The sequence below is a fragment of the Thunnus maccoyii genome, chromosome 20 (assembly GCF_910596095.1).
Source record: "Thunnus maccoyii chromosome 20, fThuMac1.1, whole genome shotgun sequence".
NCBI classification, from domain to species: Eukaryota; Metazoa; Chordata; class Actinopteri; order Scombriformes; family Scombridae; genus Thunnus; species Thunnus maccoyii.
The window spans coordinates 19,942,921-19,956,325 of record NC_056552.1 but is presented as its reverse complement, the minus strand read 5'-3'; the positions used below and the strand labels follow the sequence as shown (position 1 = coordinate 19,956,325).

Genomic DNA, 13,405 nt, shown 5'->3' with positions numbered 1-13,405 from the left:
ATGGTCTTCATTAATGGATGGAGCTATCTCCATGACATCTGAGCAAACTTCATCCACTGATAAAGACCAAGAGATGTGGCTGAAAGTCCTGGAATAGTAGTAAGGGGCCCTTGACTTAAGATTTTTTGCCAATGTTTTTTAATTAATTATTATTATTTATTTATTTGCTGCTGTGCCAAATTCACCACAATTCACCAAAGATGACTTTATGCTGTTATGTTTGAATTATTTTATTGTTTTTTAATCTTTTTTAATCTTCTGCAGCAGAATCATCCATTAATAGACCTTTTACACAACCTTTTTTGCAATACTTTGACATATCATAGCAACAAAGCCACAGGTATAATTAATAATTAATAACATTAATTAACACTGGTTGTATTGCATTTAGTTTTGCCAGTTCAGTCCTCTGATATTGTGTATGCTGGCTCACTGGCATGACTTACTTTACTTTTCATGATCATTAATGTTTTTAGTTACACTGGCGCTTTTCTTGCAATGAGAAGTCAAACATTTTTCCATGAAAAACAAGGTTGTAGCCAGGATTTTAGAAAAAACTGAGCTTCCCTCAGCAGAATGCAACCCACCTTAAGAAATTAATAATAAATGTAACTTTATTATGTATATTTTTATCTCCTAACATAATGGTCTAAACATTATTTCAGTGCCTTCTCATTGGCAGGTGTAATATGCAATTTTGGTGGAAAATACCAAATACCTTTTTTCTGCTTAGAAACTGTAAACTTTAAACATGTTTGGTCTAAAAACTCAGTTAGCCTTAAAACATATAATAGGTGTGTAGTTGTTAAATGAAAACCCCTCTTAAAGGGGCACTCCAACTATTTCACACTTGACTGTCAGTTTGTTTGTCATACTACTCAGTTTATGAAAACAGTCGTATAATATATTCTGTGACTCTGGAGGAGCTTTCTAAAGTCTGCAAACTATTATGATGAATATTATATCAGTTTGGGCTTGGAGACTTACGTTTTATAACAGAAACTGGGTGTGCAGTTTGAAAGATAAGGGAAGTTAACAGACAGTGAGGGTCTAATGAAATGCTAATGTTGAACCAAGCCTTTTTGAGCTTGACTCTGATACTTGGCCTGCTGCGTCACACGTCCACGACACGACACGTCCCCCCAATGTACGAAAGACGGAAATTTGACCCCCAAAAGTTGTCATCCATCGATACAAGTTCAAGTTCATGAAACTGCAGTCAGTTACTTTTATTGTGTTTATTTACACTCGGCCAGGTGGAGGCAGCATTGATTGTACTACTACCTAGTGACGTACCACAAAAGAAGATACTCCGCGCGCGCGCGTGTGTGTATATGTGCGCGTTCACCCTCCAGTGAAAACAGACTGAGGGAGACAGACAGGAAGCGGACTAATGAGATGCGGGTTCCAGGTGAGCCCCAAGACACTGTATCACTCAAACAACACTCGCACATCAGTATTGTTGGTAGCACGTCGCGTGTTGTGTTTAAGTTCATTATTTCAGAGTTTGTCGGGATGAAACAAAAAAGTTTGTAGAAGTTGTCAAGCAGCCAACCTCCATATCACTGAGGTCTCTGTCTCTTAACCCACTAATGTTGCTTCTTCTATCAGTGCTGCAGTGTTCACGTGTATGTATGCTATGTATTAGTTCTTAAGTTAACTGTTTACCTAACATGCAGGCGTGATAATGTTAGTTTTATACATATGGTTCTTGTTTGTCAGCACAGCATCGAATTGATCCTCTATCACTGCTTGACTTGCAGTCAGAACAACTCAGCAACTATGAGTGAGTCACTAGAGAAGAGGACAGGGCACATATAAGGCATTTCTTCATGGAAAAGCCCAAAAGACAAGTGAGTTCCACAAACTCTCCGCATCGTTTAGGATGTTTTCATTACACAGCGTTGGCGAAGAAGGAAAGAATGTCTCTGCAGTTAATATGAACTTCATGCTAGTGGTTAATTACACTGATACTTTTCATTCTCTGGATTTGTCTTACTCATCCTAATTACAGAACTGAAACTGATGATGAGTAACTCTCTAATATAATTTGTGCATACCTGCAATGTATTGAGCAATCAGTGGATGCACAAATGAGTGAAAATAGATGTAAAATCTCAACATGAACTTTCATGTAGTGTGCCTGTACCACACACACACACACACACACACACACACACACACACACACACACACACACACACACACACACACACACAGACAGTATTTCAAAATAAAAGTGCTTATACCTCAACTCTTGTCAGGGCTTAGACCTCAGCTCCCCTTGTCATCTTTCCAGCATGGGATGGGTATGTTGCTTCATGTTATCAATGACTCAAAATAAAGATCTTAGTCTAAACTTGAATTGTAACAATTACAAAAATTCCACAGTAAACCACTTAATTAATTCACAGTCAAGTACAACAATTCACTGACACTAGTACATTTTTAGAAAAAACATATAAAACAAAATGCATAAGTAATTTAACAAACTTCAAATTTCAGCAGATGTTCCTCTAAACAGTAGATTTTCACTCATCAGTATGCAGTGGCGGAAAGTAACTAAGCACATTTACTCAAGTACTGTGATTAACTACAATTTGGGGTATTTACATAACTGTTTGAGGTGAAATTATACAGTATTTTACAAAAAGGGAAGATACAAGAAAAGTCCAAAAGAAGAATATTTTTGTGTCAGAATTTTATTCTTTCCTACTCCATAAATAATGTCAAGACCCCTTGTGACCCTTAAGAAGGAGCCCAACACCTAGGTTGGCATCCACTGCACGAAGCTACCTAATAGTATATAAAGTAGTTGAAACGAGCTCCACCTTAAGCAGAGACAACAGTAAAATGCTGCATTAGTGTTTTGAAGAGCAGAGCAGGTAGACCCAAACACAGGAGACTGCAGGCAACAGGAACTTGAAGAATAGGCCTAAATCTTTATTAAAGACGGAGTGCATGCTGAGCAAAACTGAACTGAACAGAACCAAAGATCTAACAAGGACTGAACTGAAAACCAGGACTTAAATACAAACTAAACTGACAAGGGGATGAGGTGCAGGTGGAGAGATGGATGGAGAAGCTCAAGTGAGGGGAATGAGGTAATGAAACGAACAGGAAACGAGCTGATAAGCTGAGGAAACCACAGGGAAAAACACAGAGCAGAAAGCTCCACAACCCAGAAAATACAACCCTCTTAATAATAAACTGACATACATCAAACCCTCTAAGAATATAGATGAATTTAGGTTATAGTGTTGTGTACAGGTTATAGTGTTTTGTACTTATCTCTAGCAAACAGAAAAGCAAAAACCCAGAAAACACAATCTTCTTTATCACTGAGACTGAGAACATGCTGTGTGAGTTCACACCAGAGTGAAAACAAAGATAGATTAACTAATAAAGACAATGTAAATAATAATAATATAGTCTTTTAAATATACAACTCAAATCAGCCTTCAGTCCAGTATAAACAAACTGGGAGAAAATTCCGATGGCCTCTAGTGGACTGGTGGAGAATGGCAACTAGAGACACACATCCAGACAATTACAACCTAATAAAATATATAATAATATATCAGTCACAAGAGACATTTTTCTGCAGAACAATTAATTAAGTACAGTACTTTCGGATTGTTGTATTTGTAGTTTTACTTAAATAAGAGATCTTAATACTTCTTCTGCCGCTGTCAGTATGTCACGTTTTTGTCTATTTTCTCCCCAAAAAAATTATGAATGCATGTACCAAAATAGAATTCATAAACCTTGGCCTTGATTTCTATCTTTCCTCACCCTCCCCACTGTGACCCCTCTCCTAGTATCTTTAACCAGATCACACCAAGCTAAACCAATGACCAGCAGCTTACTCTGGACCAGCCAGTGGCAGGATGTCAATGTCAGGAAAAGGTTCTAAAACATGTTCATGTCTCAGTATGTTTGTTGTGAAGATGTATTTTTAGTATTTGGTGATTAAAATGACTTCCATATGTTTTGTACAGTGCACACAGCTCTTACCAAGCTCATCCACTGCTTCTGCCCTGACAAAACATACACATTTTGCACTAGATTGTAATCTATTTGCAACTGTCATGCACTTTTAAATGAATTTTGTTGGTAACTGTTATCAATTAAACAGTAGAAAGAATGAGTTGTTCTTTTTTTTTTTTTTTTACCTGGGTGTGGGGCGCGTGCCAGGCCTGCTGTTTACTTGTGCAAGCAAGGCCCGCAGGGTACATTTTTTGGTACTCAGTGTACTAAAATGAGCTGTTTGGTAAAATAATGTAACCAAATGGTTGCACAAACATCTCCCAGCAGCACAAGAGCATGTTTATGCTGTCTTCTCAGGTGGTATATTTGTAGTTTCAAAGATGATCTGAAGAAAGTGATGTGAAGACTTTAATATTACTTAAATAAAGTTGTGAAATATATGAATCCTTTTACATAAAAAATGTTATTACAAAAGCTGTTATGTGTCAGTCACGTGATAGACACAATAAAGATGCATTTGGAAGTTATGTAGTGAGTGTGTAGTAAGCATCACATTAAAATGGCGTCTGTAAATGTATGAAGCCTTGAATTTATGAATGTAATGAATTATTATTTTTACCATACATTAATAATATGTATGCTGTGGTTATTATTCAACTGCATAGCTACTGTTGCTATGGACCCTGAGACAATACTTGAGCACAGGTAGGAAATGAGAACCATGTGTTTAACAGGAACATGGTACCATTTAACATTAGCTATACATGTATTTACCGCAAGCTGATATGGTTCCTCATGCTTTCTGACTGATCTATAGCATCTGGCCCTAATTATCACTTACATACTTACGTACAAACACAAACGCATAGTTGACAAAAGTTTTTTTTATTTTTTATTAAAGCTTACTTTTTAGATCATCTAATTCTTAAGTGCTGAACTAGAAATTAGGTTACATGTTAGCTAGTTAGTATCGTGCTTACCTTGATAATCAAAATGAATTGATCAAAAAAAAGAGTTTGTGTCCTTTGTCCAACTTTTTCACATCTCCTTGAAATTTGTCAGCAAGATGGAAAACATCTGCAATTGGCCTTCACCTCTGGAATAGTCTCCTAGAGGAGGTCAGACACAGTGGACAGCTTCAAACGAAACCTTGAAACTTATTTTTGCTTTTATGTAATTTAGTGGTCTCATACTACTTATAGCTGTTCATGGGCTCCTTGTGTTTTACTATGTTTTCCTTTCTGTATTGATTTGGTTTTACTTGATCTTATTTCTTTCATGGGTTTGCTTTCGTTTCTGTTTTATTCCATTTTATTGTATTTAATATAAATTATATTTTATTGATGTAAAGCACTTGGAGTTACACTTGTATGAACTGTGCTAAACAAATAAGATGTATTATTATTATTATTATTATTATTATTATTATTATTGTGAATATCAACATCTTCAGAGGATTTGTATGGATAACAACTCATTGTTATCACACTAATAAAGTATTGGTTAAAAAAAAGAAGGTATTGTTAGTAAATAAACAGTTTAGAGCACTAATACATAGCTATAAATCCATTCTCAACATCATTACACTATTAACAATGTGATAATCTAGCAAGAGCATTGTTTGAACACCAGTACAGTGTAGAGCATTAAAGACGCACAGGTGTTGGGCCAAGAGGGTTAGGGTAAGTCTCCAGGAAATAAATGTAAGTCTATGCATTGTCCCCAAAAGTGACGTGTGTGTGTGTGTGTGTGTGTGTGTGTGTGTGAGAGAGAGAGAGAGAGAGAGAGAGAGAGAGAGCATGTCTTTCTATCTTAAAGAGAACCAATTTCAGTTGAAAACGAAGGACATTTCTGTGTTATGAAATGTCTGGTCCTCACAACTTCACAGGGCAATTTGAGGGCTAACACTTGGTTTTAAGGTTAAGGTTAGAATTGGGTTTAGGTTCAGTTTAGGGTAAACTTTGGATTTAGGCATTTAGTTGTGATGGTAAAGGTTAGAGTAAGGGGCTGGGGAATGCATTATGTCAATGAGTGTCCTCACAAGGATTTAAAAACAAACGTGTGTGTGAGATTAGATGGGTGTGTATTGTGTGTATTACGTGTATGTTTGTGTGAAATGGTTTTAGATTCATGTGATTTTAGGGGGTTTAGCAATTGTTACGTGTATTTATTGTTGGATTCAGCTGGATTTTTCCACCAGACCTTTCGTGTTGGTCTTATTTTAAACACTAGTTTCAGTACCTTTTTTTTTTTTTAGATTATGTTTTCCAGGGAAATTGTTGCTGCTGGGAACAGAGAAGGGGGGCGGTGGGGTGGGCTGGTCATGGAAAACTTCTGGGATGCAGGGATTCCTTGTTTACATCCTCCCGGAGTACGCGGCGGGGGCGGGGTTGGCTCCGCCCTCATTCTTTAGACCTGACGTCATTGTCGCTTGTGTTTTTTATGAATGAAAGAATCCAACCTCAGAGAGCAGCGGAGTAATTCCGGGAAAAGGCGGACTGACATTTTGTCGCCGGAGTCGCTTCGACCCAGCAGGTAAATTATCATTTTCTTTTACAAAATATTAAACATAGGGATGTTTTTGTTTGCTGGAATTCGTTGGTAACAACCGAACACGAGAGGACTGGTATCCGTCAGAGACTCGCCAACCAACCAAGGACAAGTGAGCAGGCAGCTGTTTGCTTTAATCTGCTTTAGCTCGTCAGAAACCGTTGATGCTAAAGGCGCTAGCCGTTAACATTACTAGCATGTTTAACGGCGCGGATAATTTGGCCCCAAATCTTAACACTTATACATATATGCCTTTTATATACGCAGCATTTGACAGCTAGAAGACCCCTCTCGTGTCTCCCCTTTTAACTGGATGTTTTAAAACAATTTAAAAGGATTATTTAAAGGCTTACTAAAATGGATGTCGAGGGCACTCGTGATGGCTGTTTACTATAGCAGCAGCGCATTTACCTCCTCTCCCTATAAGGCTAAAGGCTGGATTGTGGTTTTAGCTAGGGGAATAAATACTGTTTCCAGTGGTTAGGTAGTCATTTAATTTAATACCGAATATATATTTGGGTGTTTTACATGATAAACCGTGTTAGTTAAAGCGTTTGGCGGTGCTGCGTTCACTTGTTGCTTTCCACTCCGGTAACTTAGCGTGTTTTATAAGCGTACTATGTCCTCTAACGTGACGTTTTTAGGAAAGTATAAACGTGGATATCCTGTGCTGTGTGGGTAAATAGAGTAAGACGTGGTCACTTATGGTTTTCCTGCATTTGGACTGACTGGCAGTCTTGGCTGGGCAGAGCAAAACGGTTTATTGCTGAATCACCCTGACTTTACGAAACGGCCGGCGGTCTCGTCGGTTTACAGCCTGGAGTCCGCCGGCTGTTGCAGCAACCTCTACTCCCCACGCATTTCGGGAAATGCAGTTTAATGTTGAAAAACTACAGACCATTTTAGCAGGTGTTTTTGTTTGTTTTTTTCAAGTATGTCCGCCACAGCTCATATACATGTGTTGTTGTTGTTGTAGGCCTACATGTGCAGTTGAAACCCTGTGTTAAGATCTCAAGTGTTTACACAATAAATAGTTACTCTTGGCAAAGTCTGCCAGAAGAAATGTGACTTTGTAACTTAATGGACCCCCTGTGCTTCCCATTAGTCCTTCCTGCTCGGTTAACGTGTCGGGAGACAGAGTGAGTGTGTTGTCTGCAAATGTTGCTGTAGTCAGCAATACAAATCAAACCTTCTCTTTACATCCACTTGTAGGCTGCGGTGTCTACACATGCTGTCATATCTTTTTAAAGTTGACAGTTGTTAGTCCAAAAAGACCATCAGGGAGACTATTTTCATTATAGAAGTCACATTCTAGTTAAAAACGAAAGTGTGCTGAGCTCTGTAGTATTAACTGATAAATGAAAGTAACTATCAACAGTCTTTCATAACTGGGGGGTAATAAATGTGTTGTAATTCTGTATCACACTTTAAAACAAGCAGAAATCTAATAAATTGAAATTATCCTAAATAATCTGCATTAAAAATTAGTTAAAGTCAAAGATATGTTCAAGTTCAAACTGACCACCGTGGATTTCCCCAAAGATTTCTCTCACATGGTGCTTTGAAAACAAAGGGCAGGCCCCCGTTTTCAGGACTTTGTTGTTGAATGATTTACAGGAGGAAAGAGGCGAGAAAAAAAAGGATGTCAAAGATCATAAATATACCCTGGAACCCAGCAAAGACTGTAATCAAGAAGTGGTGAAATTCAGCTGCTGTGTGACCTTGTGTAGATGAGTCTGTCTCTCAAAGACAACTGACAGTGTGAGAAGTTAGCTCATCAGAGAAGCTGCCAAAAGGTCAACAGCAACCACGGGACTGTATTTTGACACTCCATGCAAATGCTGTATCAGGCTTTTTCTGCAATTCTTGGCTATGGAGTGACAAATTGAAACCCCATACACTCTTAAAAGAAAACCCAATATTGCGATATTTCTGAAAGTAGACACATTAACTCTCCAAAAGCTATGTGGGAAAACACCCTGTGGTTTAATGTTGTCTAGATTTTTTTTTAAATAAAATGTTAGTGTCAAAAGATATTTTTGCTCTGCAGCCAACACAGTGGAGCTACTAAATCAGCGTATTGCGATGGAGGTGACGTGAATGCAGCAAAAACAGCCTCAAGTTTAAGTGCAGAGTCATTTTTATCAGCATGACAATGACTTGAAAGCCCACAACCAAGAAATGACTACAAGGAAAAATGAAGTTTAAGTTGGCCCACATAGAGGTTGGACTTTAATCCCACATAACTACTGACCTTTAGAGTTGTGTAGGAAGTCCCCACACAGTCTTTGTGAACATCAAGTGTTTAGTAAGAGGAACAATTGAACAAATCAACCAAATTTTAGCCTCCTACTTTTAATATGTCAGAAAAGGTCAAAATATAGTTTTTACCTTAAATAAACTTGTTACTACTGTATTGGAAGAATGATTGAATACATTTTAAAACAAACTTTATGTAGTTGTGTTCTTTTTCACTTAAAATATCATTACAAACACTTGCCTCTCCTTACAGTTTTTCACAATGAAAGCTTTGAACCGTTAGTGTTGTGTTGACAAGAGGAAGTGTTGGGGGAATTGGTTAGGACACCTGCTTTGAGCAACCAAAGGGCAGACACATGATAGCTTCCTCCTCACTATTCCAGCTAACAGACAGAAAGAGAGAGAGAGAGAGAGAGGCATGTCGCTTTCAAAACCTCCTCTTCCTTTCATATCAAACCACAGAGTTTAATGAGAGAGTGCGTTTTAGAGAAGCACGAAATTTCTGTGGGTTCTCATTTTCTTTATCGTGCATGACTGGCTGTCTTGTGAGCGGATGGTAAATGTCAGGCCAAATATGGCCCAAAACAGCGTGATGTCTCGGGTCACATGTGATAACATACCTTTTTGTTGTGTCCTGTTTGTCTTCTTCCAGAGTGTATATATCTGTGTTGACTGGTGCTTGGGGGGGAGAAACGGAAGACAGTCGGATCATGACGACAGAGAGAAGCAGCAAAGCCCTGAAGGTAAAACACAGCCAGAAATAAAACCCAGTTTTATTATCTCAAAAATGAGTCATGTTTATGGCCTTGGGATATTTTTACTAGCGGAAACGACAATGTTGAAAAGAAGTTTTACTGTCCTCCCTCTCAGTTATTCTTAAACACTCAACATTCTTCTCTCCTCTTCCTTTCACATGCTTACTCATCTTTTTTTTATCCCCCATCACCTCATCCAACTTCCTGCTTCCTTCTTCATTCTTTCTCCCCATCAGGTGAAGCAGGAATGCGGCGAGAATGTGCCCGTCCTGTCAGACAGCGAGCTCATGTCCCTCTCGGTGCGGGAGTTGAACCTTCACCTGCGCGGCATGTCCCGCGAGGAGATCCAGAAGCTGAAGCAGCGCCGTCGCACCTTGAAGAACCGGGGCTACGCCGCCAGCTGCAGGGTCAAGAGGGTGTCTCAGCGCGAGGCCCTGGAGCAGCAGAAGCAGGAGCTCCAGAGAGAGGTGGATAGGCTCGGCGCCGAGAACGCCGGCATGAGGAAAGAGCTGGAGGGGCTCGGCGCACGCTTGGCCGCGCTCCAGAGGTTCGCCAGGGGCCTGGAGGCCGGAGGGGGCAACCTTCTGGCAACGGCCCCGCGCCTCAACACCGCCTCAGTCATAACCATCGTGAAGAGTCCACCACAACCTCATCCACAGAGAGAACAGGAGCCGTCCTAGAAGCAGCTGCTGCAGCCAGACTGGTGGGAGGGACACACAACCTGCAATGCAAACACACACACACACATATACCATACATATACATGACAGAGAACAGGTAAACTTAAAATATTAGTAGGAAAATACTAAACACTTGCATTACGCCTCGTTCACATTATGACATCCAGGTGTCATTTACTCCTGTGTGAGGTCATGTTAGTAGAGCGGTGTGTAACATCACCTAGTAGACAACAACTATGCTCAGTTTTCCCAAGTAAGAGCCAGGAACGGTTGAAAAATTGAGCATTAGTGTTCTGTTTTTATAACACTTCAGCTTAGTCAACAGATTTTTTTTTTTTTTTTTTTTAAATCTCTCAAGGTTTAGATCGTGTTCAGCAGCAGGTTTAATGTGAGCGAGGCGTTGAGCACTGATACACCCACAAAACCCAGTTTTTTCAGACCCAGTCAGATCATACATACATACACACACACACACACATACACACACATACATGTGCAACGAAACCCTCACACTCTTTCCCCCTGACCCACAAGGGGTGTAGACATTGACTTAAGTGGACTAAGTGACTGAAGCCAGACCAACCCAACCACAGTTACTGTACATCTTCACCGCTCAGCAAATCCAGCGGTGATCCTGGCGCTGTTTCGATTGTGTTCACCCAAAGGCCGAAGCTTCTCTCCGCTTCTGTTTTACGGCACCTGACAAACAGCAAAAAAAAAAAAAAAAACACAAGGGCGGAGCGGACGTATGTGCAGCTTCCTCCAGCCCTTCAACGTCTGCACTCCTGGTACATTTGTAGTCTGACATTACAAGTTGTTAAGAAGAGTTTCTCAACCTGATGGGAGATTTCTAAGACTAATATATTGATCTTTCTTTAACAATTGGAAAAGGATCATGTCTTTCTAATCAATTCAGAGCTTCCTACATGCTCAGATTCATGTGACAGCTCACGAACTGCTTGAGTCATGAGTCATCACAGACACAGTCCAGAAAAAGGTTGAGAAACTCTGGATTAGCACGTCACAAATTCCTTTAAGATGTTCAGTGAAATTCTTTGTTTTTTGGGATTCACTACTCCTCTTACTTATTCTACCTGAGAATCATCCCTGTTCAGGATAGTAGTTTTGTACTGCTAGTGAACACACTTCTCACATTAATGCAGTGCCTTCAGTGTATGCAGGAGATCCAAGAATACAAACCTAAGAGGTAAAAGTGGACTGTAATTGCTCCTTTTTTTTGACTGTTCATGACCACACATTTCTTTTTTTGTGATTTTTCTATGGATTCTCCTGTTTTCTCAACTACAATCCCACATTACTCATTTCACAATCCCCATTGTGCAGTAACTCTGCTACAGTCTACTGTGGCTTCCTTTTTTCATATCTGGTAGACTCCCAACAACAGATGTTGGTCATTTTGCTTAAAACGTGTCAAAGCGGAGTCACATCTGGTAGGAATTACGCTCAAAAAGTCGATGCAAACTCTCTGCATACATTCCTGTTTTGTTGTTCTTATTTGTAATGTTTTTATGTGCCGTTGAGAGACGAAAATGTTGAGTGACATTTATCAGAGATATATTCTATATTTTATTTGTATTTAAAGGTAGATATTATGAAAAGACAAGCTAACGAGTGCTGTGATGTTATCTATGTTTTCAAAAGTACTTACATATGACTAGTCTGGGGATATTCTCATGTCTAATTATTGTGTGGCAACGATGATTACTTTACAAAATGTTAATTATTAGCTATGTAGAAATATGCTCAAAGCCAATGGCCATATTGCTGTATGATGATTTTTTGTGTGTGTGTGTGTTTTTTGCCATGTTTGTACTGGCTTGTCATAGTGGATTCTTGGAGGGATATTATTTTTCTATGATGATTTGTATGTTATGTTGTGTGTGAAAAAAAAAAATTAAGGTCACTTCCGAATTGGCAGGGTCGGCCGAAACACGGGACGTTAAAGGATGAACCGAGTGGAATAAATTGGGAGAGATGGATGGAGATGAGGAGGAGACAAGAAGGTTGAGGAGTTGTGGGATTGATGGAGAAAGAAAGTAGGCAAGGCGGACTGGGAATGAAGGTGGAAAGAGGTTATTCACTTGAAAACCTCCATCGGTCATGAGCCTGTTTCAGTCCAGATGTGCTAACTGGGCTCAAACAGGCTTAGATTTCATGGAGTCTCGGCCACTGAATAGCGCTAGCAATATCATTTCTAAGCAGGCATTGTAACACAATTAGACTGTGTTGACAAATAACTCCTAAAGATACGAGGCATATATTTAGCTATATGAATATCCTTGTGGCAAAGCATTTATTCTCAATATTTTAACGTCTCACATCTGTCAAATTGTGCTGGATGTTTTGTAATACTTGCAAAACAAAAAATGGTCTTTGTATTTATTACTTGTATTTTTTCTATTGTGAAAATTTAAGTACATTGTCTATTTTATATATTAATTATAATAAATGTTGTACATATTGTACATAAAATGGTGTGTTTGTGGTTGTCGGATGGATTGAGACAGTAGATGCACACGTGGTACATGAAGGAAGTACATCTACAGGATGTGATGGACAAGTTATCATCACTCTGGTTAAAGTGTAATCAGTGAGCTTACCAAAGATAACAGAGTGACTGATAAGTGAGTTTGTGTTAAAAATAAATGATGAGAGAAGCATTATTTCTCAAATTATTCGACTAATTCAGAGCAGCTTGCTGATTCAGGCCTGGGTTTTACTTTTCATTGTTTTTGCCTTGTACAGTTCATGGAGGACATAAATGTGTAAAAAATGTGTTAGATCCAATTCAAAACTTCATATCTGCTACATTGAGTTTGACAGCAGTTCACCATCAATACACCAGGAAAAAGATGAATGGTCTCTATATAAATATATAATGTTTACCAGCTCATCTCATTTAGCAGAACTATTGGATGGATAGCTTTATAGAATTAACATATTTGTGGCTCAAAATACAGCACTGTGTCTCCAGTGTTTACAGTCTTTCACAGTGACAAATGAAGAAAATAATGAAAAGTACTTTGATTTGTGAGGTTTTGCTATGAATGCATGAACACAAAGACGCACATGTTTACGCGCAAGCACACGGGCAACGAGATACACGTACCTGCCAAAGGTTTAATAATATATACACAGTACATTTTGGTG

At 39.0% G+C, this 13,405-nt stretch overlaps 1 protein-coding gene and 1 long non-coding RNA gene across 5 annotated transcripts; both read left to right on the top strand.

The window, feature by feature from the left end:
* Positions 1-1,307: 1,307 nt before the first annotated feature.
* Positions 1,308-4,517, top strand: LOC121887186. 3 transcript variants are annotated; one of them, XR_006092933.1, is made up of 3 exons: positions 1,308-1,411; positions 1,764-1,853; positions 3,822-4,517. It is a non-coding gene; the product is annotated as an uncharacterized LOC121887186 (long non-coding RNA). The 3 variants fall into 3 exon arrangements; XR_006092935.1 differs by having other exon boundaries at positions 1,337-1,411; positions 1,723-1,853; XR_006092934.1 differs by lacking the exon at positions 1,308-1,411 and adding an exon at positions 1,425-1,628.
* Positions 4,518-6,412: 1,895 nt separating this feature from the next.
* maff (v-maf avian musculoaponeurotic fibrosarcoma oncogene homolog F) lies at positions 6,413-10,577 on the top strand. 2 transcript variants are annotated; one of them, XM_042398460.1, is made up of 3 exons: positions 6,413-6,525; positions 9,452-9,542; positions 9,791-10,577. In XM_042398460.1, exons 1-3 carry the CDS (start codon positions 6,437-6,439, stop codon positions 10,232-10,234), a joined length of 624 nt encoding a protein of 207 aa, XP_042254394.1. In that variant the 5' UTR covers positions 6,413-6,436; the 3' UTR covers positions 10,235-10,577. The 2 variants fall into 2 exon arrangements, with proteins under 2 accessions (XP_042254394.1, XP_042254395.1); XM_042398461.1 differs by lacking the exon at positions 6,413-6,525 and adding an exon at positions 6,543-6,652.
* The last annotated feature ends 2,828 nt before the right edge of the window (positions 10,578-13,405 follow it).